We start from the raw sequence: 23,672 nt of genomic DNA, 5'->3' as shown, positions 1-23,672 counted from the left end.
AGAGTAATTGAACATATCAGTGTATTTTCTTCTGTTCATTCAAAAATATATAGAAAATGCATGTGTGCATAGAAAGGTATATACATCATTTTTCATCAGACAAAACTAAAATCTTTTCTTTCTAAAATAATTTGAGCTTCACCTCAAATTTATCATTTATGAATTTTATACAGAAACACAAAGAAAACTTAGATACACACTCAAAGAAGTGACAAATGTGTCCAGTTTACAGAGTCTTTTGTTTGTTTATTTGCTTGCTTGTTTATTTGACCTGTACTATAAATTTACTCAGAACTACTTTGTGTTAACCTGGATGCACACATCTTCATTTGTTTGATTATATTATTAGTTTCTGCCCCCAAATATAACTGTTCTCAGTTGGTAGTAACACAGCAATGCTATGACTCAATGCTTTGTTTGTGATAATATTTGTGAAACTTGTTAAAAACTTGAAAGACTTAGTTATCTCGCATTCTAGAAGACATTTGTCATGTATATCTGTGTATTTTTAAAGTTTGTGTGAAGACAGAGATCACAATTAAACCAGCAATTACTGACCACAATATGATTTTAGGGACATTGTCATTCATATGCTAAAATGGGGATGGAGTGATGTAAAGTCATCAGTCTATGTCTGGCAAGAAATTTGGAAATCACATCCTAGGATAGCATAAAAGGAAATTATTAAAAATATTGGCAATTGGGAAACAAATTAATAACATGTGTTCTTAAAGAATTTTCACAGTACAGAGTCACTTTCCATCTCTACATAGTTCATGCAGATACATGAGATAAATCTTAGTAATGTATTAATGAGTGGAAACATCTCAGACCCCCAATTTCATATGTATATCTGTAAATATGCATATGTGTACATATATATTATATATATATATGTAAAGACAAGGCAAGAAAAATAAAATTTTCATTGATATCAGTATAAAAGTTGTAGGCATAACTTTGAGATGCCACAACATCCATCTTCATGCTAGCATCTGTCATACAAGCAGATCATGGTGAGTAAAGGCAGACCAGCAGCTGACCTAGGCTGTGTCTGCTCCCTGATCAGTAAGACAGCAATAGATACAGGGGTGCCCAATACGGTTTCAATTAAGTGATGCATAAGCCATGTAGGAGGACTTTCTAATTCAAATTCTACTATAGACTATAAAGAGAAGCAAGACTTTGCTTTTGAAAATACTTCTGAGGACATCTTGAGTCATAGACTCCCAAATTAGAAAACCACCAACACGCTTTAAAAGCTAATCAAACCCACATACATTGCTAATATTAATTACATCCTCTCTGTTCCGTTTCTCCCTGCTGAATTTTGCTCTTTGAACATTTAAAAAAAATGAACTCCCTATATTTAGTGCCTCAATATTTCAGAATTAAGGTCTTGTTTATAACTATGTTCCAGAAGTAGATAATTGGATTCAGACTGTCCTTTACAGAAGCAAACCTAGGAGAAAACGAATTAGTTTTCTGTGTCATTGAGGAAGAAGAAAGGAAAATATCACTTTTATGTGAAGAAACTTATCCCGAATATCAGCAGAGCACAAAACAGTTATGACCATCAAACCCCATGAAATCTTCTAAAAGAAGATGCTGAGATTACTTAATTTATATCCATGCTAATAAAAATGCAGACCTGTGTAAATTTAGGTTGACCATAACAACGCCAGAGTTGATAGAGAACTCATGTTCCAGATAAACGCCAAAGTAGAAAAATGGGGGAGGGGTGTCTAGGAAGTTTCAGAAAATGCTGTTTTTCTTCCAGGATCGGACCCTAAGCCTACATTGCTATTAACTAGAACTCGATGAACACAATGGGATAGAACACAATGATTTAGTGGAGGGAAAACAGCATGTGAACTTTTTGCAGTCTTTTAAATGAGAGTAGAAATTCAGAACAGTGGCCTGATTTCACCCTTACGCTATGAATCAAAGGTGGATCATAAGTTAATTTTGTTAATCAGGCTTAGTCACATAAATGAAGAAAGAAGTGATTTTATTACAGCGTTCCTCTGGAGTATGAGTGGTGATTTTTGCTTATATTCAGTTTTTACTGCCCTCAGGTGTGCATGTGGAGGTCCAAAGACGATTTGGGGTGTTTCTCCCCTTTCTATTCTCCCAGGGTCTAACTCATGTCATCAGGCTTCCAAGGAAGTGACTTTACTGGTTGAGCCATCTGGGCAGCATGCGTGTGTTTCTAGTTTAATTAGAGGAGAATGAAGCAATGCTCGAAGCAAGGATGTTCAGACAAATGTCTCTTCCAGTTTCACAACCACGAGAAGCGATGAGAGCATTAAATTGGCATCAAGATGATTACTGGGCTCCAGGTTAAACAAACCGTTGGCACTTACTTGCCTGCTGTGTGCTGGACCCACTTTAATAGAGTCTTCTTGGCATTTCCCTGGACCTTGGTAGCCACTTTGCGTTTGCTGGGTGGGCTGGCCGTCTCAGTGCTGACCATGCTATCAACAGAGGAGGCGCTGCTGGACAGAGACTGCAGCTGGGGTAGGTTGCTGGTCAGCTCTTCTATCTGTGTTTGTGAGCAAGAAAACGGTTCAAGTCTCAATGGAGAATGATCAATCTTAGCATTCTATATACCCCAGAAAAATATTAGTTCTTACAGGTTAGGGTTGGTATCTTAGCCTTTAAGAAAAAATACTTTCTTTTAAGGCTTATTTACTTTGCTGTGGGTGTCTGGGTGTACTGCCTGCATGTATGTATATGCACCATGCCTGCCTGTGGAGGGCAGAGGAGGCCATCAGATCTCCTGAAATTGGAGTTATAGAAGGTAGTGAACAGCCATGTGAGTGCTGGGAACTGAACCTTTGTCCTCTAGAAGAGCAGCCAGTGATCTTAACCAATGAGACATCATTCCAACACTTCTAGTCTTTCTTGTTCCCCCTATTGCCTTGCTGGGTGTATCTTACACACTCCTCTGTGTAAGATACTTATTTTTCTATATTTATTCAATATTTATTTCTATAAATATTGTTTGAGCTGTTTTCTTAAGGTTAAAAAAATGTGTCCCTTCTGTGGCAACATTAAGAGGTATTGATGTATTCAACAGTAGATGCTTGAAGGAACCTCTTAGGGAGCTGCACTGGGAAGGAGCTGGGGAGTCTTAGGGTTAGTTCTCAGGAGTGCAAGTGTTGTGCCTTTCTTGTCTCTATGGCTTCTCTCATCCTGTCACTTCTCTTTCTGTTCATGTCCCTGCCATGATGTCACCATCCATAATGTGAGGAAACCAAGGATCCCTTCCCAAAGCTGCCACATGCTGTTCTGTTCTTTATAAACAAGCTTCAGTTGTTTTATTAGACCCATGAAAAAGGAGATTGGTGTAATTAATAAAGTAAAACCGAGTAATTACTTACTCTAAAGACAAAGGCAAGTTAGTTTCTCGCAGCCATGTTCCCTCCTAGGTAAATATAAAACACCGTTTTCCTGAGCTCCTTGTATGCCTATCTCATCTCCACTATGATATGTCTCCTTTTGGCTGCCTCTGCTTTTCTAAAAGTAGAGGATTCTCACGTGACACACTTGAGTGGGAGAAACAGAAAATTTCCCCTTAAAATATGAATGTGGGGGAATCACACTTCTGCTGGGTCAAGGTTCAACCAAAGCGTGTGGAAAAAGGGGGGCATTAGGAACATCTGCCACCCTCACCCTCTTTGATGTCATATTAGACAAAAGACAAAATGGAATACAATACCTGGAAATACAGGATAATGGTCCACATCAGTCCCAGAACGATTGATGGTCGGCCATCCGCAATATCAGTAGCATTAATGTTGACTAACTTAATCTGTTTAAAAGGAAAAGCTGTGCTCACAATTTTACCAGAATACTGTGCCTCATTTAACACTGCAATGATTAAGCTGTTGTTAGATAACCGTAGCATTTGTTCATGCCTATGTACTGACATACAGAAATAAAGGCAAGCCATAGAGACAAACAGGCACATGGGTTTATCAAAATTTCAGGGGCATTTGTTAAACGTACAAACTAAAGACAAATACAAAATGGACCTCGAATTTTTATTTCGTTTAAAGTTAGAAAACACAACAACATAACACCATGCAGGGAATTGTCAACAACAATAAAAAAGTCAAACAAAAAAAAATCACTTATTCTTTATATATTTAGAAGTTGACTAAAGCAAAAGAAATCATGGTAGGTAGCATTGAAAGATACATTTACTTTGATGCTTTTTACCAAATGGCATAGAAGTTTAGGTTCTCCTTTACCTATAAAAGTCAGCAGTTGTAAACTCTAAAATGTATACTAACCGGTGATCCTCTGTACATGGACTGACATGAAAAACAAAAAGAGAAGAAAATGTGCTCACGGAAACAAACTACAACAGCATCAGTAGTCAGTGGGAACAAAGGGTAGAGCAGTTAGTGCAGTTGCCAAGGGCTGGGATTTAAGGAGGAACAGAGGAAAGTCAGGCCGCTGTGAGACAGAGATCATTCCCTGGGGTGGAAATAGAGAGCTTTGAGAATAATCCACTCACAATCGTTCCGGATTGTCCACTGGGAAACTTTCCCAACTATTAAAAGTTATTTTCTAAGGAGTGCTATGAGCTTAGAGGGCGAGTTGCTCTGCCAGTCACCCAGCATGCAAAGGGTGTTGGTCATTACTCTTCTCACAATCCCTAGCAAAGATACGAAAAGGCTATCCACAGCATCTCGGACTCCTTGCTCAGTAACTCTCAGCTAGGTTTTCAAAGACTGTATCGCTAACAATGTTCAGAAGTTTGTAAATAATTTTCTTCAATAAAAGAAATTGAATTGCATTACTTTCTATGCATAATCAATTCAATATTTAATACATGATTCCTGTATTTTTTTTTAAAGTGATGTAGGGTTGGTCTACGGAATCAGACACTGGCAAAGGATACCTTGTCTTTGTAAATTTACCTTTTATAATGTGTCAATTGTTTTCACTCAAACATTATTATCAAGAGGAACTTTGTTCTTACATTGATAACTCAGCATCCCTCAAATGAAATACAGCACTACTGCCAGACAGCTGAATAGAGAATGGAATAGCCTAAACACTTCTAATATCCTGTCCATTCTACTTCTGTGGAAAACCCACTGAGGGTGATCGACAACAGAATCACACTGACAGAGGTGAGAGCTCTGAACATGGTCCCAACACTGCACAAAAGAAGGCACAGTTGTGTGTGTACATATCCCTGGGTCTGGAGCTTTCCCGGGCATGAAATTCATAAGACCCATTGTGCCACCAACTCACCGAAATGTAAACTGTTTAAAAGCACAAGCTAATTTTGCTTCAGGTTTACAAGTTCAAGAAAATATTCAATTACTCGTTTGTGGAGCATTGAATTTATTTAGAGACTATAGATTGGGGAGGAAATAATTCAAACATCCTGAGTTCTGGAAGTCTGTGGCTATGCATTTATAAAGCAGGGTAGATACTGACTGCTCCATTCAAAGATTCTCTGCTCCCACAAATCAATTACGGCTAAATCTGAGAAATAAGCCTGTTGGGAGGGAAAAGTGTCAATATCTAATGCATGCATACCTTCTGACTAGTAGCCACATCTAGGGAACGACCTGGATATATACCTTCATTGCTCCTCGGGCATTTTTACTCACTGTTATAAACTGCATTATCATTTTTAATTGAAAATTAATAAAAACTGAGAATTTTTTATAAACTATGTCATGCCCAGGTAGAGAAATACTATGAAACTGTAGGAAATGAACAAGGAACTCTATATAAATTGATTTAGGGTGATTTCTTAAATACACCTCTAAATAGAAAAGCAAAGTATTATCTACAGTATTCTAGCTTCATGTAAGAAAGGATGAGGTTTACAAAAACATACCTTACTTGTAAATAGAGATACAAAAAGGAAGTCAGAAACTGGAGACTGGTTACCTAAAGGTTGAGAATATGGGAAATGAATATGGAAGAATGGGAGGAGGTGCAGAGAGAACATAAAAGTTCTCTTGGGGAAGCTTTTACTCTAAAAGCCATGATGATGGCTAACTTCTCCCAATAAGCAAGGAACTAAAGGCAACGTGTGTGTGTGTGTGTGTGTGTGTGTGTGTGTGTGTGTGTGTGTGTGTGTGTATCTGTGTGTGTGTGTGTGTATTTTGCAGAATAGGATATAAACAATAACAAATGAGTGTGATTGTATATAGAAATTTAAATATATTTCAGCAGATAGGTAAGAATAAAACTACCTAGGCCACAAGGAAAATATTTTTTTGATAGATTCCAACAGTAATGCTAAACACAGGAAGACGTCTGCAGAGAAACCTCTCTCTAGTTGTTCAATATAGTTCCCACTGGTGCATGGGTCAGCAATTCTGAAACTAGTTTGCATTTAAATTAGAGTCAAAAGAAGAGAATATGTTGCTCATGAAATCTGGGTTTCTCACTATCAGATAAAGCTGAAACAAATGAGCTTAAAAGGCCAGAGGAAATAGTTTGGTGCTGGCTTGGAATGAGAAGTATCAGTGCAAATTAGTATTTTATATACACGCAGACAAACAGGCACTCAAAGACACACACACACATATGTAGGAGAAGCTCTCTCTTTCCCTTTCTTCTCTCTCTCTCTCTCTCTCTCTCTCTCTCTCTCTCTCTCTCTCTCTTTGTGTGGTGTGTGTATGTGTGTGTGTGTATAGTGGGGGAGGGAGGAAAGAAGAGAGATGTTTAGATAAGTGTACATCCATGGATTAGGAAAAAAACATGTACTCTGTAGATCCATTTCCTAAAAAAGCCTTGCTAAAGTAGCATCCAGAAGCCACACATATATCCAGCACACAGATCTGGCTCATAGATATCATTCACAAACAAAAACAAGAAGATCTCATTAGAGAAGGGATCAATTTCAGATCAATAGAAAGGAGAATATGAGAAACCAGAACATATGTTGCTATATGATGCAATAGAGATGAGGCCAGGTCTATAGAATGCAGACACCAGCTGAAGAATTCTCAACAGCTAAAACTAGAGTAACAAAACAACACAGCACACAAAGCATAATCATCAACTATGACCAGAAAATAAAACAAACATGCAGAGTAAATGCCAAAAGAAATTAGTAGTGAATAAGGAGCCCATTTATTTTTAGAATTATATATATATACACACACACACACACACACACACACACACACACACACACACACACACACACACAATACACTGTGGTACAGCCAAAAGGTGGATGCTCACATCAGGCTCTTGGATGCACCAGCTTCTGAAACCACAAGAACATGATACTGTAGTCTTTATAAGTCATCCAGTATTAAGTATTTTGTGAGAGCCACAGAAAAAAGACTAAGAGACTAACTTATCGAGTGATGGATGTCCACACCATAAGAATTAAAACAGAAGCCTAGATCCATCCACGAAATGTACATAGAATGCAACATTGCTTCCCAGAATTCTTGCCAGCAATGTGGAGCTACAATCTCATCAGAAGAAACAACACATAGAGCTACAATATAATCAGAAGAACACAACACATAAACTCAAACTGAGAGTTCCTAAAAATGACTAACTAGCAGTCTTTAAAATGTCAAAGGTCATGAAAGACTAGAGAGCATGGAGACTTGCTGTAGAGTGAGAGACAATGAGATGCATAGAATGGTGTTGGATTGAATCCTGGGACAATGGTACATAGACCATGGTCTATATTTTCATAAATGATGTTGCACTAAATTTTCTTATTTTGATAATAGTTCCATCATTGCTTATGTTCTTTATGTTTGTTTTTGTGTTTGTGAGACAGGGTTTCTCTGTGTAGCCCTGGCTCCTGGAACTGACTCTGTAGACAAGGCTGGCCTTGAACTCAGAGAACTGCCTGCCTCTGCCTCCTGAGTGTTGGGATTAAAGGCATGTGCCACCACTCCTAGGCTCATCTCATACGTTCTTAACCTAGAGGGAGCTGAGTGAAGTGAGCTATGGTCTCCTTTTGGCAACCTTTCTGTAAATCTAAATTATTTTACACCACTGCTGCATGCCTATGTAGTACAGACAGCATACAGTTTTGGCCCCCACGAACAACAGTGTGAAAGTCAGAAGACCCAAGCTTTCTCTCCAGCATTTCCATTTTCTTTCTTACCTTCCTTCCTTCAAGGAACTTGAGCGCAGTACCGATGTTAGCCACAGCATGAATTCGTTTCCCCCGGTGTCCTTGTTCACAAGGCTGGGGAAAGAAATTCATAGCGGTAAGGATAAGTATAACCATTAAAGGGCTTCATATTCCACTCAGATGTGTTATCATATATATTGAAGAGACTCAAAGAGTAGTCACCATGACTCCACCCCAGAGACGTAAGCAGATGTATAAAGTCATGCCATCCCTGCAGTTCTTGGGAGACATACGATTCTCAATGGAAGTTCAAGCCCAGTAGATTATTTTCCTGCAATGTGTTTTCCTGACTCATTTTCAAGACTTTAAAGTCCAGCAGATTCTCATGCTGTCTATAGAGACAGTCACTCTTTCATGGCAAGACATACTTATACGAAAAGTACTTTCAGTCACTCATACCCTTTTCTTCAGCTATGAAGACATGCAAGGATATTGACCATTACTACTGACCTTTCTTGATTTGAATGACCAAAAGTTTGGAACAAATGAACCAAGAGTAAAATTTAGATTGGGAGAATGTTTTTTTTCCTTCTCGTTTCTTCCCTTTTCCTTTCTTCTTTCCCTTTCTTTTTGCATGCGTCTGTTCAACGATATGTTGACAAGATGAAAAACATTGTGTGCATTGTCTTGATAGACACTTAGCATGAAAACCCAAAAGAATTTCAATGACATAGATGATTTTGTTTACTGGGACGATGAGCATTAGTGAGAGGAGGCCAATTTTTCTCAAGGTTCTCATCTGGGAAAGTGGCCCTCTTCTGTGTAAACCTAGAGCTCTACATAGCATATCAGAAATTTCAAAAGCAAGCTTTATGTTTCTACTGGGTGATAATTTTAGATTGTGATTTTTAAGAGATATTTAGTAGGAGATACTGCTCTTTGCTAGGAATTTATGTCACTGTATGACTGTCTCATTATTTCACCATGCATTGAACACTGGTTTAGCTTATATAATTAACTATGTTTTACCATGGTAAAAACACTGCGAGTCCATCACTTGGGATAGTCAAGACTCCTAAGTACCAACGTCATGCTCTTTCATCCCACCCAGATGCATTCTTATTTCCTGTCTTCCTACAGCCTTGGCAAACATTTTAAATCCAGCCCAACACTTGCCTTTCTAGATGAATTCATTTGTATGCAGTTTAAAAGTACCTATTTTAAGGCAGGCACAACAGTTCACATCTGTCATCCTAGCTCAAAATTGGTTAATACAGGAGGCTTACCACGAACACAAGTCCAGCTTGGGTTAAAGACTGAGACCGTATCTCAAGAAAAGGAATCACACTAAATTTTGTTGAGCTGTTGCCTTTATTTAAATAACTTCTCTGTACTCATCCCTTGAGTCTTTCCTACACACCATTTCACTGACAATATTCACTTTCCTGTTTCCTCAAAGGTTCCTCATTCATTGTCAGCCATGTATGCAGGGCTGTGTCTATACTCTCCTGATAGGAGCTTTTTCCCATGATACTACTTCTCAGCTTTTGTACAACTAGAGTTTCTCTTGAGCTTACTTCCCCTAGAATTGCCCTGTCAAGGGCAAAATGACTTTCAGTGTTTAATGCCACACTTTCTCGGTGGGCTGTACTATGTTCCCTTTTGCAAGCATTGTAAAGATAATTGGCGTCCATCCCCTTCAGCACTTGATGTGACAGATGGCTTTTCCAAATTGTCGATTCAGCTTATGTATTGTATGCACTCCAGTGTTCATTTGAATATCCTGATCAGCACTGGCATAAACATCTCTTCCTCTGACCTGCTGATGTCTTTTGTCAAATTCTTTCCCACATCTCCTGCCCAAGTTTTCCTTTGGGTCATTGCTATCTTATTGATTAGTAAATGAACTTTATATATCCTTGATACCATCCTGTTCTGAGTCTCTCACATTGTAAACTGTGTCTGTCTTAATTAAGCAGTTTCCTTTGTGGCTTTATTTTCTTTTTCTTTTAAAATGCTCTTAATTTAATTTTAATCACATTAAATGAAAAAATTTACATCGAGAACTTTTTGGTCATGTATTATTCTTTAAACTCTGTTATCTAGAAGGTATTTACCTATCTTCTCTAAGTATGGCAAGACCTTGTGCCATTAGATCCCAAAAGCAAACTGATATTAATTGTGCATATGTTTAGGCTCTAAAGAATGATTTCATGATATTTTCTTAAGTGTTTCTCCATTCTATTTATTGAAAAAAAATCCCTGCTTTCTCCCATATCTGACATGGTCATCTAAATTATATCATAAAATTTCACTATGCTCTTTCTATTCTCAACTCTATTAAATTTATTTGTATGAATACCCCATATCAGCAGCACATTTTCCAAATACATCTACAAATAGGGCATCCTTGTCGAATCTGATGTCCAGTAACCAGTGCCTTCATTCTGCCTTTTTCCTTCAGCTGTGCATTGGCCCAGTGATGAAGACATAGTGTCTGTGGTATTATGCCTGCTTGGCTCATGTTTGCATCTGATTTTCACTCGATAACCATCCCTAGTGAGTAGATCTTCTCAGTACTGGACTGTAAGCTCTTTGGGAGCATCAGCCACATTTCCCTCACCCGTGTTTCTCCAGAGACATAAGGTAGTGTCATATTCAGGGTGCAGATCTGAGACATGTTAGCTTGTTAGACATGTTAGCATGTTAGACGTGTTAGCACACGGCAGAATTGAGGACTCTAGTGAACCTAAAGGACTTGGTGTGCAAACCCTCCAAGTGTCCACTGTTCATGTTCATACCAGAGTGGATTACCAGGCTCCCCAAGGCAAAGTACTGAAGAGTCACCCAAAAAGCTTGCTTCTGGGTCAACAAAAACAGTTTAGAGAAGACTTCTCTACAGTTTGTGGTGTAGCAATTGTTGATCCACACCCCCATCCCCTCCAAACTTGTCCAATGCTCACATTCTGTAAATGTCACACAGCTGCTACTCAATCAAACAGGGAATCTAAGAAGAATAATTTAAAATGCTTAAAATTCCCTTATAAAAAAAAATCAAAGCCAAGGGAGCCACTAGTCTAAATGGGACTAGAATACAGAGACCTCACCCGGGGGAGGTCTTAGGGAGAAAGCTAAGCATTTCCTGAATGCTTATCAGAGGCACAAGCCTGGGCTTTGCTACCCAGACGCTCAGGGCAGTGCTCCCCACAGAGCTACCCACTCCCTGGGGTAATTACGGAGGAACTCCCCGCTGTGCTGAGCCTCCTAAGGACAAAGCTTTGTTGACAGTCTTGCTTTGAAAAGGCTCTGCAAGAATAGCCAGGGCCTTCCCTCCTTTGCACAATGCCCTCCACCTCCATGGGATTTTGGATCACAGCACACAGGCATGTGCAAAACTGAAGACACACATTTATAGTCTCTGAGTAACTTCAGATTAGATGCATGAGACTCTTAAAGGGATTAATACCAATACATAATGAAAAGGTCAGATCAGAAGTTCTCCTTACATCCTAGTGTTCCTCTCTGCCAACTGAAACTATGAAAATGTTTGTAACCTTCCTGCTCATGTAATTCTAACTACACATGAAATGAGTGGGGCACTTATGTAGAAGAATGTTCTATTAAAAGCGTACTACTTTTTTTCCAGAATAATTTAATTGCCCACGAAAAAAATCTCATAGAGGATTGGTGAAGTACAATGGCAGGGTTATATTTGACACGTTAGAAAGACAAGTGTACTCTTCTAACACTCATATGAAGGCTCCTTCAATCCCCAGGTAAATTTAGGAGGCTTTGAATCGGGAATGTGATGTTCTCTCATGCTAGGACGTGTCTGGTTTATTTAGCTGATTTATATGACTACATGACTGTTCACATGTGATCTGTTGGGCTCATCCCGCAGCACAGCATAGATAGGCATTTGGGTGTGTGTAGTTGATGGAGGAGGCATTCCCAGGTAGCTAAGAGGGAAGAATGTGTGGGGAGTAAGATTGCAAAGAAAGAAAGTTAACCAAAGATGTGCTACTGGAACTTTCTGCTGAGGGCAACTGAAGCTAGGTCCATGGTGTGATGGTTTGCATATGCTTGGCCCAGGGAGTGGCACTATTAGAAGGCGTGGCCTTGTTGGAGGAAGTGTGTCACTGTGGGGGGGGGACTTGGAGACCCTCCTCCTAGCTGCCTGGGGATGCTCAGATTGTTCCTGGCTTCCTTCAGGTGAAGATGTAGAACTCAGCTCCTCCTGCACCATGCCTGCCTGGATGCTGCCATGCTCCCACCTTGATGCTAATGGACTGAACCTCTGAACCTGTAAGCCAGCCCCAATTAAATGGTGTCCTTTATAAAACTTACATTGGTCATGTTGTCTCTTCACATCAATAAGACCCTAACTAAGACATACGGGGACTATACCAGCATGTTTCTGAGACACTCCTCCCTCCCCTGTACATGTATCAGAAATGCACTTCCTAAAACTTCAAAAATAAGCACCAATTCCCAGATTCCTATAGTCACTCCATAAAAATCCTGATTTTTGTGGTTAGATTTTTGTTTGTTTGTGACCTGAATTCTTTCAGATTTGAGACTGACAGACCACCTGTAGAGCTCTGGTCAAGCCTGAGGCAGCCATCCAGAGCAGTGTTGTCTCAGTGTGCATTGTGATAGCTCCCGTCATCAAAAGCAAAAGCAAAAGGTGAGCGGAGGTGATGAAAACATGTTCCTAAGTATCTGCTGCCCGATCTGTAAGACCAGAACGATTTGCACAGAATTATCACTAGCTTGTGTTTTCCAACAAACTTTTATCACTTATTATGTTCAGAAAAAAATTAATAAAAACTCAATAATCTCTGTAAGCTGAGGGAGCCCTAGCCCTTGGGTATCTGGAAGGAACATAACATCATTTGGTTCTACATGCATTCTGGAGGAAACAGAACCAAGGTTAGGTCTCTACTCCCAACTCTGCTTGATTGTATTGGTTGTCCCATTTTTGTTTTTCTAGAATGAACTCTGGAGCCCCCACAAGCAGAGCCCTTCATCTAGACTTTATACTAACCTAAGGACAGAAGGCTTTAGGGGAGATTTAGAGTCTCTCTTTCTGGAAGAGCTTGGAGTGGGCTGAATGCCTAGGTCATGGCTCCTGCCTTCAGAGTTCAAATATGGAGCTTGGAGTTTAACTGATACAAAGGATGACCTTCATCTGAAGTGTGGCAGATTCCCAAGAGCTTCGGTGTTCTCTGCGTCATCAGTGTGAGCAGTTGTCAACTTTTGGGGCAGAGCTAAACCAACACATTTATCTACCAGAAAGATAGCATTCGCAGAGCGTGTCACCTCAGCTACTCCTAGACTCTGAGCCTGAGGATCACTTGGGCATGAGTTGTCACATGGTCATTCTGATGAGTTGTCACATGGTCACTCTGATCAATGCACAGAGGCTTCACTGTGCCATCCTCTACCTCCAAGAAGTTACATTTACTGACATTTATTTTTCTCTCACAAGTACACAGTTTTATCAAAATGATCACAGTAAAAGAAAGGGAAGCTCTGTCAATCCCAGACTTCATGTCTCTTGAACTCTGTTTCGCAATTATAACAAGTATTTATTTATAAATACTTTATGTCCACAAACTACTCACTCTTCTACTTTTATATGGAACAGAAATACTCTAAAATTGAAAAACTACATACTTTATACATATTTTAGTTTCAATGATGTAATGGAAATCTATTTCACTGCTCTCTGGGAATGCTGTTTGCACTCTGGTGGTTCTATGGGAGGTAACAATGTCTCTCTCTAAGTGTTCTGTTGTTGTTCCAAGGGATGCTTGATAGAGGATGTCAGAAAGAACATGGCAAGTGCCAACTGCTTTCAAACTTAATATCCAGCAGACAGCTATAAAAATATACAGACAGAAACCAACGGTTCCTTCAAATAGGAAACAAACACAGTTATGGTTCATTTCTGTCAATTTGACACTAAGCTGGAGTCATCTGACAACAGGGAGCCTCAACTGAGAAAATGCCTCCACCACATTAGCCCGTGGGCAGGTCTGTAGGACATTTTCGTGATTAATGATTGGCATGGAAGCTCCCAGATCACTGTAGGTGATGTCAACCCTGGGCAAGTGATCCTGGGTTGTATAACAAAGCAGGTTGAACAAGCTGTAGAAAGCAAGCCAATAAGCAACATTCTCCCATGTCCTCTGCTTCGCTTCCTGCCTCTAGGTTCCTGCCCTAAGTTCTTGCCCTGACTTCCCTTCAGTGATGGACTATTACCTTAGAGTTTGAAGATCAAATTAACAACTCTTTCCTCCCCTAAGTGGTTTTGACCAGAGTTTTATCACCACAATAGAAAGCAGAGGATGAAAAACACTTAAAGTGAAGTCATTGTTAATTTGTACATATAATTCAGGTGATTGTACTAGAAATCTTAGGACCATGTTTTTCACCATGCCAGGGTACTGATTACTTTGTCCCTCTTACATAATGCCACTTGTGTCATAGTGCTTTTCATGGGAACAAGAAGGCTAATGTACTCTACTCTTCATTTCTTAAAGGAAGAGATAGGCCAATTATAGATTATTGATAATGACTAAGAAAGAAGTTTCTCTCCCTTAGGCATACAATTTGGTCATTACAGATGGACACTATTGAGTAGGTTTTAGGGTCAGGAGAGACCCTTACCAGTTTCTGCCCAGACAGGACCTCCAGTAGAGCAAGCAGCTTGATGCCATCTTTCATGTCTTCAAAAAGGTCATCCACCACCATGGGAGGCTTCCGCTGCAAGACAAAAAGCCACTCACTGGGTGGAAATTTGTATATAGCACATCATCCATCCATCCATCCATCCATCCATCCATCCATCCATCCACCCATCATCCATTCATTTCTTATGTGTTATGAGTTGAACCATGTCATTTTTATGTTAGACATATGCTTTACTACTAAGCTATACTCCAGACCCCTTGATTATGTTTTTAGGCAACTATCAGTTACATGGTGAAAGTTTCTAGAAAATTAGACCAGTGTAAATCAGTGTAAAAATCTCATTATATCCTATCACTGAACGCTCTAGCTGGTGCCTACCTAGAGCCTTCACCACTACTGACTAGTGTTTGGGGTACTGAAAAGTAATCTACATACTGCAAGAGAAGAGAGATAAACACCAAACCAACTACAAACCCTGAGATCTACGATGGTGGCCTGCATGCCAGGTATACTGGTACAGTAGTGGCAGAATTGTTGTAGGAGTAACCAACTGCTACCTGACAAGAATTAAAGCTTACTATGAGATGGAACCAATGCCTGAGAGTGACCAGGTGTCCAAGAACCTGAAACAAGGTAGGACCTATGGGGAAGACAAAATACTACTGTTTCATTAAAAGAACATAGAAATAAAATGTATCCTAGTGGAATTCTGCTATACTCATAGATCAGGGTCTTGCTTTGCCATCATCAGAGAAATGTTTTTCCTGCAGTAGATGAGATCAATACAGAGACCCACAACTGGACAGTGTGCAGAGTGTAAGAGACCTTGGAACACTTGTCCATAAATGGGATGTTTCTGTCATATCCCTCCCCTCAGGACTCAGGAACTCTGCAGCAAAGGAGAGTCAGTGGGACTGGAAGAAACCCAGGAAACAAGACCTTTGAGACACAGCAGGACCAATGCACATAGGCACTCACAGAGTCTTTGGCAGCACACAAGGGCATGCACAGCTCTGGGAGTGACAGGGTCCCAGTGCTGAGGGGAAGTAGACACAAGTCCCCAGCCATAACCCAGAAGTTAACTACAACTGATTACTACTCACATGGGAGAAATGAGTTTTCTCCAATGGAGTCTTACTGGGGTTGGCCAAACAGAGCAAACTTACTGGTGTTTGTGGAGATTCGAGTCTCCCACATTGCTTTATCTGGGCTTTCCTTCCTGCCTTTTACAAATCTTATGCTTATTTACTATTGCATGCAATTTTATTTGTATGTGCTTTCTGTGTGTGGAAATGTGTGTGTCTTTGTGTCTGGATGTGTTTCTTATGATTTTTCTGTAGATTTTTCCTGTTTATTTTGTCCTATTATGATTTATTTGTTGATTTTTTGTTTCCTTCTTTTCTTTCTTTCTTTCTTTCTTTCTTTCTTTCTTTCTTTCTTTCTTTCTTTCTTCTTCTTCTTCTTCTTCTATTATATTATTATTATTATTATTATTATTATGTCTGTTTATATTCTAATGAAAAAGGAAGAAAAGGTGTGGATTTGAGTGGGTGGGGGAAGTGTGGAGAATCTAGAAGGAGTTGGCAAAGGGAAAATCATAATCAGAGTATTTTGTATGGAAAAAATCTATTCCCCATAAGGTAAAAATAGCAAAACTTCATTATATTTAATGTTCAGGCTCTGACTTGTATACAAACTCCTTTCTAGAAAGAGAGTTTGTAACAAAGGGTGAGATAGTGTCAGATAAGAGAGGAAATTTCAAACTAACAAAGATTAAAGCAGCTTGTGACAAAACACCCCAGCTTTCTCCTGACAGACGGGAGCCATTTATTTCACCATGAACAAGGTATCTTATGGCATCCAAGGAGCTTCCGAGTCTGAGAACCTTTCTCCCAGGTTATAGGAACACGCAGGATACTCCTACATAGGCAGGTTGTGCTGTGATTCAGTCTAGTACCCCCCCCCACCTCCTTTCAGAGCAGCCTGAATCAGGAACCCTAAGCCTAACTGTGCACGCCATCAGCTGAGCCCTCACTGCTTCTGTAGGCAAAGAAAGAACAGGCCAGTTCAAGTCTTTAACGGCATCATGAACATTAATGAGTTTATTGAAATGCTAAGTAGGTTGGAGTTCATCAGAGGCCTTGGGAGAGCCAGCAATAGATGAAGACTTAATGATCCATCGAGAGGTTTGTAGAAAATGAGGGACATGTTCACCATGAGTCCCCAAAATAAAACTCTGGCCCTTGGTCAGAGTTCAAGCTCCGCGGTTTTTGGATTCCTATTGAACAGTGTTAATGGCCCAGTGCTTCCCTTTTAACTGTTTTTCTTTTAAAACTGTGTTCTATATAGAGGTACCGAGACGCACAGTGTTCATCTGAGGTCTACTTTCTTCTCTGCCTACTGACAGGAAGCATTTATATTTCTCTCACTGACTGCATGAATTATGGAGGCTGAATGTTATAGTTCTAATTTTAAAGATATTTCTCTTTCTTTATGAAGTGAACAGCTGAACACATTTTTATCCCCTGCTGTGAAATGCATGTTCAGAAATAACAGCACTTACATTTTCAGTCACTCCTTGGAGGATCCTACCATTCGTGCAGCCTCTTAATTATATAGCAAAAATTAATATTGACTTTACATCCCAAGCAGATACATAAAATTAGTTAGAATAAAAAAGCTATCATAATAAAACCCAACACGTTATGAAGCAAATCAACACTGTCATTGTTATCAAGTGAATGCAGGCATTATTCAAAGTACCAACTTGTATCTCACTAACCTAAATGAAAAAAATAGTAAGGAAAAAGTTAAAAATATATGATAACTTTAGCAAGAAAATCAAAATGAGGTTTTACCTGGATACATAAGGAAAACTGGAAAGTCCCACAAACTAGGAAACATTACAAGAACTTCAGCATCAAAGCTATGATACTGCGTGGATGAGAATAGGCATGGGTGGTATGTGCATGGATGACAACATGCATGGATGATAGCATGTACGAGCAATAGCAGGTGATGACATGTGAGGGTGACAACATGCATGGGAGATAATATACATAATAGATGCTTATAAATTTAAACCTGCTAGAACCTTCGATGAGGAAGAGAACGGAGTATAACAGAGGTGGAAGAATAAATAAAATGTCGCTGGACACCCAAATATGCTCAGAACTCTGGTATAAACTCTACATTTATCTTTCTTTTGTATTTACAAACAAGGGGTCTGAACCAGCAAGACCAAGTCCCTGGCTGGGATTCATACGCTGGGTAACTGAGCCCGGAGCCCAGATTGGTTGTCACAGGAACCACCTTGTTAGGCATCAAGCTTAGAAGAAAGGGGAAGATGTGAGCATTTATTTTTCAGGGTATGTGAGCCTATAGATATGACTTACTTAATATCACTATGAAAAATACTGACCGATGAGCATGACCACCAGCTTACTCTTCTAGACTTGATGAGTTTATTAAAGAACCCCACTGTTCCATCTGGATTTGAGAAAGACTGAACAAGAGCAGCGTGTGTATTTACCATGTTTGCAATGTTGGTTGGCATTGCTGTTCTTCCTGTGGGGTTGCAAACCACTTCAGATCCTCCTTCTTCTTCTTTTTTTTTTTTTTTAAATCCTGAGCAGGGGTGGGGCAAAGCAAGCCTCAGGAGTGCCAGGTCAACCCCTTCCTGCCCAGCGCTTCCTTCTTAGACAGAGACACCTGGAACACTTTCAATAATGTCTCCTTTTGGGAAAAATCTTCAAAAATCAATTTTGTTTTGCTAACATATATGTTGGCCTTGAAGCATCATTTTGGATGTGGTATTTTATATTTGTGACACTTTCCCTTCCCATTAGATGATGAAATTTGAGTGTCTGCTATGAAATGAGATAAGACTATATGTGGTCAGAGGAACTGATTGTGACTTTATACTAGTTCAATTATTAAAACTATAACTTGCTAAAATATTCATAACCTACGATTCACCACCTTAAGTGTGTAGTTCAGTCATTAACTATTTCCACAGGCGTGCACTATCAATCTCCATCTCTACGTATCCTCATCCTGCAAAACTGAAACTCTAAACCCATTAAGTAACTGCATTTTCCTTTCTTTCTCTCAGCCCCTGACATCCACCTTCAGTTCCTTTACTTGTTTTGACTCTTCTTGGTACCTCTTGTAAGCAGGGTGATGAAATATTTGTCATTTTGTTACTGGCTTATTTCACTTAGCACAGTATCCTCCAAGTTCCTTTACTCTGCAGCAGGTGGTAGAATCCTCTCCCTTCTCTCCCACTGAGTAAGAATCCATTGCTGTACCCACCACATTCCGTAAATCTATTCCTCTGTCAGTGAATGCTGTATTGTTTCAACCTTCTGGTCACAGTTGCATACTGCTGTCATAAACTAGATGTAATGATACTTCTTGACTCTTTGGCTTTCAATTCTTTTGTTATAAAAACAGCAACAGAATTGCTGCATTATGTGGTAATTCTATTACCAACTTCTTGAGGAAGGAGCCACTCTTGTTCGGTTGTTTTTTTTGTTTTGTTTTGTTTTGTTTTGTTTTTGTTTTTTTCTGTTTGTTTGTTTGTTTTTATAGTGGTTATCAAGCGGAAGGAGAGAGATCTGCTTCAAGTAAGACTCTTGAATGTTATCAATTAATTCATTAATGAAGTTTGTGGTGGTTTGGATGAGGAATGTCTTCCACAGGCCCATGCATTTGAGTACTTGGCTTCCTGATGGTGGTGCTGTTTAGGGGAGATTTTAGGGTATGAAGGGTTACTGGAGGACATGCGCCATTGTGGGTGGGCTTTGAGAGTTTGTAACATTAACTCACTTTCAGTTCACTCTACTTCCAGGATGTGCCTGAGGTCTGATCTCTTAGCTTCCTATGTCAAGCATCAACTCCCATGCCTCCCTGCCATCAGGAACCACATGCTAAAATAAACTTTCCTCCTGAAGTTGCTTCTGGTTTTGTCTTATTACAGATATATATATTATATACATGTATATATTATATATATATGTATATATGTATATATGTATATGTATCTCAACTTTCCGATCCTGGTGCCACTTACCATCCTTGATTTTTGGTCAACGAAGGACTTTGTTCTCCATAGGACAAGAGTTGATCAAATATTTTATTATGCTATGAAATGCCATGGCATGTCACTTTGAGAAGATGAATACATATCCTATGGTAAGTATTAACAATTATTGGCTATTTAGTGATGTCAGTAAAGCTGGACTAGAACATGTCTAAGGAGGAGTTCATGCTACCAAGGGCCACCTTCTTTAGGTGGTACACATGCTGTAAACAGAGTCCTAAGCATGACACAAGGTCATGGCCTGGTGTATTCACAATTCTGCCTTCTGCACAGGGTATTGGAAGGTACTAAGAAAAGGGATGACTCGAGTCTCATTCTGTGTACTGCTGAGCCCTCTGTGTACAACATGGTCCCTCAGTCCCAGAAACAGACAAGCTACTCGGAGGGAGGGAGTAAACCAAGGAAGTATAGCAGATATAAGTTTCCCATCCCAGAGCCAGCATAGGAGCTCTCGTTTCCTGAGGGTTGTCTGCAGGGTGGAACAACATCTAAAACAACAGGAACAAAGAGAAAAAGCAGAAAGGAGAGAGATTCACTGGCAGATGTCAGGTGAGTTATCTCTGGAAGGGTCAGTCACTGCACTACAGTTTGACGTAGTACCGAGCCAGTCTCCTTCCAGATTAATCAAGACTGCGATGATCCCCACAGGCAGTACTGACTAAAAGCAACATATTATCTAAACGACCTTCCATTTCATTCTGAAAATAAGATAAATGTTCCAGATAGCTCCACAAACCAAATGAAGTAATTCAAATATTTCCCATGCATTTGCTTCTCATTCAGTGTTTTTATGGAAGTGCTTCTGCTGTTATTTTTCCACCACTCTTCAGCACAAGTGGGAAGCTACTTCCATTCTATGTCATTTCCTCTTATGGAGAGCATAACTGTTTCCACTTCCTTGATTTTTTTTAAAAATTTTTTCCATCTTTATTAAATTGGGTATTTCTTATTTACATTTCAAATGTTATTCCCTTTCCCGGTTTCCATGCCAACATCCCCTAACCCCTCCCCCTCCCCTTCTATATGGGTGTTCCCCTCTTAATCCTCCCCCCCATTGCAATTCAACATCAAACAAAGTTCCCAAAGGCAATATCCCCCTACTGCCCAGCTTCTACTGTGCCAGAGAAAGCTCTTCTAAGTAATGATTCTATTTTGGTACAACAAAATGTTTTCTACCACACGGCACAGAGCCAACACATGCCTTTATTTGTTTCCTTTCTATAGCATATAGTGTTGTACGTGACACCTCTCTACTGGGCATATCTGGTTGCTGAGCCATCCACAAGTTGTACTGGCTTAATTTTTAAAAACTCATCCCAAATCCAGTCACCTACAGTTACCCACATTTCAAACAGAAATTCTGTTTCTCTTTCATTCATGATTTTATTTTCAGGACTTAGAATATCATCTAGGCTGTTAAAAAAGCATCCCAAAATATGCATCACTATGTGAACGTGACACCGGTTTAAAGAAGAAACTATGACAAATTTTATCAAAGTATTTACTAATCACCATAAACCTTGTGAGCTCTACATTCTCACTGTTTATGCCCCAACAGCTCTCAAGTTTAAGATGGGTGTCTTTTGTAAGCATTTAATTTCATATTAGAAAATAGCTAATTTCAATTCAACTACCCTAGATTTATGAAGGTATAATTAACAGCTTAAAGGTTAAATATATTTACAGTGATACTTTGATTTGTGCAAACATTACAGAAGTATTAAAAACAGGCTACTTAACATATTCATAACCTCATGTACCTACTACTGTATCTTTAAGTAAACAAGCGAAGAGTGGGGTGGATTTTGGCATTCTCTTGATCCCCTTCCTTTGTCAGCTTCTTGTATTGGCTCATGAATAGGTCCACAGGAGTGTATGTAAGGAAAGGGATGAGAGCAAGACTCAATTAAGAAAGTTTGTTTTTAATATACTGTTGCAGTATCTTGGGACCTTTTGAAAGCTTGAAACTTAGAGACTGAAAATTATTGGTTTGAAATATATAATATGAGAACAAAATGCTTAAATGTGTAGGCCATTACTTTAATTATCAATTTCTCTCATGGTTATTATTTGCCTTCCTTAGTGTACTGGTCAAATTTTTAATTGGATATTGTGATGGTTTGCATATGCTTGGCCCAGTGAGTGATACTACTAGAAGGTGTGGCCTTGTTGGAGGAAGTGTGTCACTGTGGGGGTGGGCTTGGAGACCCTCCCTCTAGCTGCCTGAGGATGCTCAGGCTGTTCCTAGCTTCCTTCAGGTGAAGATGTAGAACTCAGCTCCTCCTACACCATGCCTGCCTGGATGCTGCCATGCCCTTGTCTTGATGATAATGGACTGAACCTCTGAACCTGTAAGCCAGCCCCAATTAAATGTTGTCCTTTCTAAAACTTATGTTGATCATGTTGTCTGTTCACAGCAATAAAACCCTAAGACAGAAAGGAAGAAAGAAAGAAAGAAAGAAAGAAAGAAAGAAAGAAAGAAAGAAAGAAAGAAAGAAAGAAAGAAAGTGTTTTCAGGTAATATGCTGTTGGCACAAAGGTAGCTGGGAAAACTAAAGCAGATATTAAAGTGATTTTCATATAGTGAAAACATCACTGAGCTTAATTAGCATAAATCTATAGATCTTTAACCTGAAAATCCTGATCCCTTCAAAGTAGTAACTGAAATGAACTTGGTTTAAAGCCAAAATGTGCTCTTATAGATTCCCTCTGCATGACACTGCTGATCCATACAATGCACGGCAAAACCTTAACTCCCACCACATTAGAATGTTGCTGCCGTATTTGGAAATAGGTTCTTTATGGAGTTCATCAAGTCCAAATGACGCCATTATTGCAGAGCTTAAATCCAGTGTGAGCAGTATCTTCAGATGAGGAGGAATTGCTGTACAGACCAGGCTGAGCAGAGAGGCTTACAGTGCACCACAGTGTTGCATGTCCTGACATTCACTATCAAAAGGTAGACAGACAAAGGAAAGGACATTCTTCCCAGAGTCTCAAAAGGCTGCAAAAGCTGGCCTTCTGGATTCAATGTAACATAATACATTTCTCATTTGCTTTGTGAACTAGCATGTGTGTGTTGGGGGTTGTAGAGGTAGGCGGTGGTGTGTGTTTGCTGTGTGTGTGTGTGCGCGCATGTGTGTGCATGTGTGGTCTTAGCTTGCATGTGTGCATAGGTGCATGCAAGTGTCTGTGTACATGTGTGGAGCTAGAGATTGATACCAGTGTCTTTGCTCACTTTCCATCTCCCTAATTCTTGAGATAGGTCTCCTTAGCAAACCTGAAGCTCACTGAATCAGGAAGACTGGCTAGCCTGTCTAGGGATCTAGATCTAGGGATCTACCCGTCTCTGACATTACAGACACTCAGTGTGACAGCTTTTAAACATGGGTTCTGGGTGGGAGTCTGAATCCAGGTCTTCCTATTAGGTGGCATGCACTTCACTGACTGGCCTCACATGTCCCTAGACCCTGTACACATTTGATTGCAGTTATCTGTCCATCCTGCTATTAGGTCCGTATCACTGTATTCATAGTTCTTAGTCGAGGTCTAAAACACACCGGATGAATGGGTCACTAGAGAGAGTGCAAGATTAAAGCACAGTACAGTGGTCACTGCTTTTCGAAAACTAAAAGTCTGTGCCACAGCCTGACTCTTCCGTGCGGAAGCAGGTGGGAGTGGAGTTCTGGGAGGTAATGAAGATGAGACCATGGAGGTAGGAGCCCTTGGAGGAGATCGATGAGCATCATTAGAACAGAAGGAAGAGGGACCAAA

The 23,672-nt window shown here is 39.7% G+C and overlaps 1 protein-coding gene across 1 annotated transcript in view; it reads right to left on the bottom strand.

Annotated features, from left to right (window-relative positions):
- Nucleotides 1-23,672, bottom strand: part of LOC116892879 (nesprin-1-like) — a 182,503-nt gene that overhangs the window by 65,662 nt on the left and 93,169 nt on the right. Inside the window, exons 4-8 of the mRNA XM_032894789.1 lie at nt 14,771-14,866; nt 8,126-8,209; nt 4,302-4,322; nt 3,725-3,817; nt 2,367-2,545 (exon numbers count right to left, since the gene is read on the bottom strand). Coding sequence (XP_032750680.1) covers nt 2,367-2,545; nt 3,725-3,817; nt 4,302-4,322; nt 8,126-8,209; nt 14,771-14,866 — 473 coding nt within the window. The remainder of the gene's footprint in view (nt 1-2,366; nt 2,546-3,724; nt 3,818-4,301; nt 4,323-8,125; nt 8,210-14,770; nt 14,867-23,672) is intronic.

The sequence above is a fragment of the Rattus rattus genome, chromosome 2 (assembly GCF_011064425.1).
Source record: "Rattus rattus isolate New Zealand chromosome 2, Rrattus_CSIRO_v1, whole genome shotgun sequence".
Classification (NCBI taxonomy): domain Eukaryota; kingdom Metazoa; phylum Chordata; class Mammalia; order Rodentia; family Muridae; genus Rattus; species Rattus rattus.
Note: the sequence above shows the minus strand (reverse complement) of the source record. Positions and strands in the feature narration are given on the sequence as shown.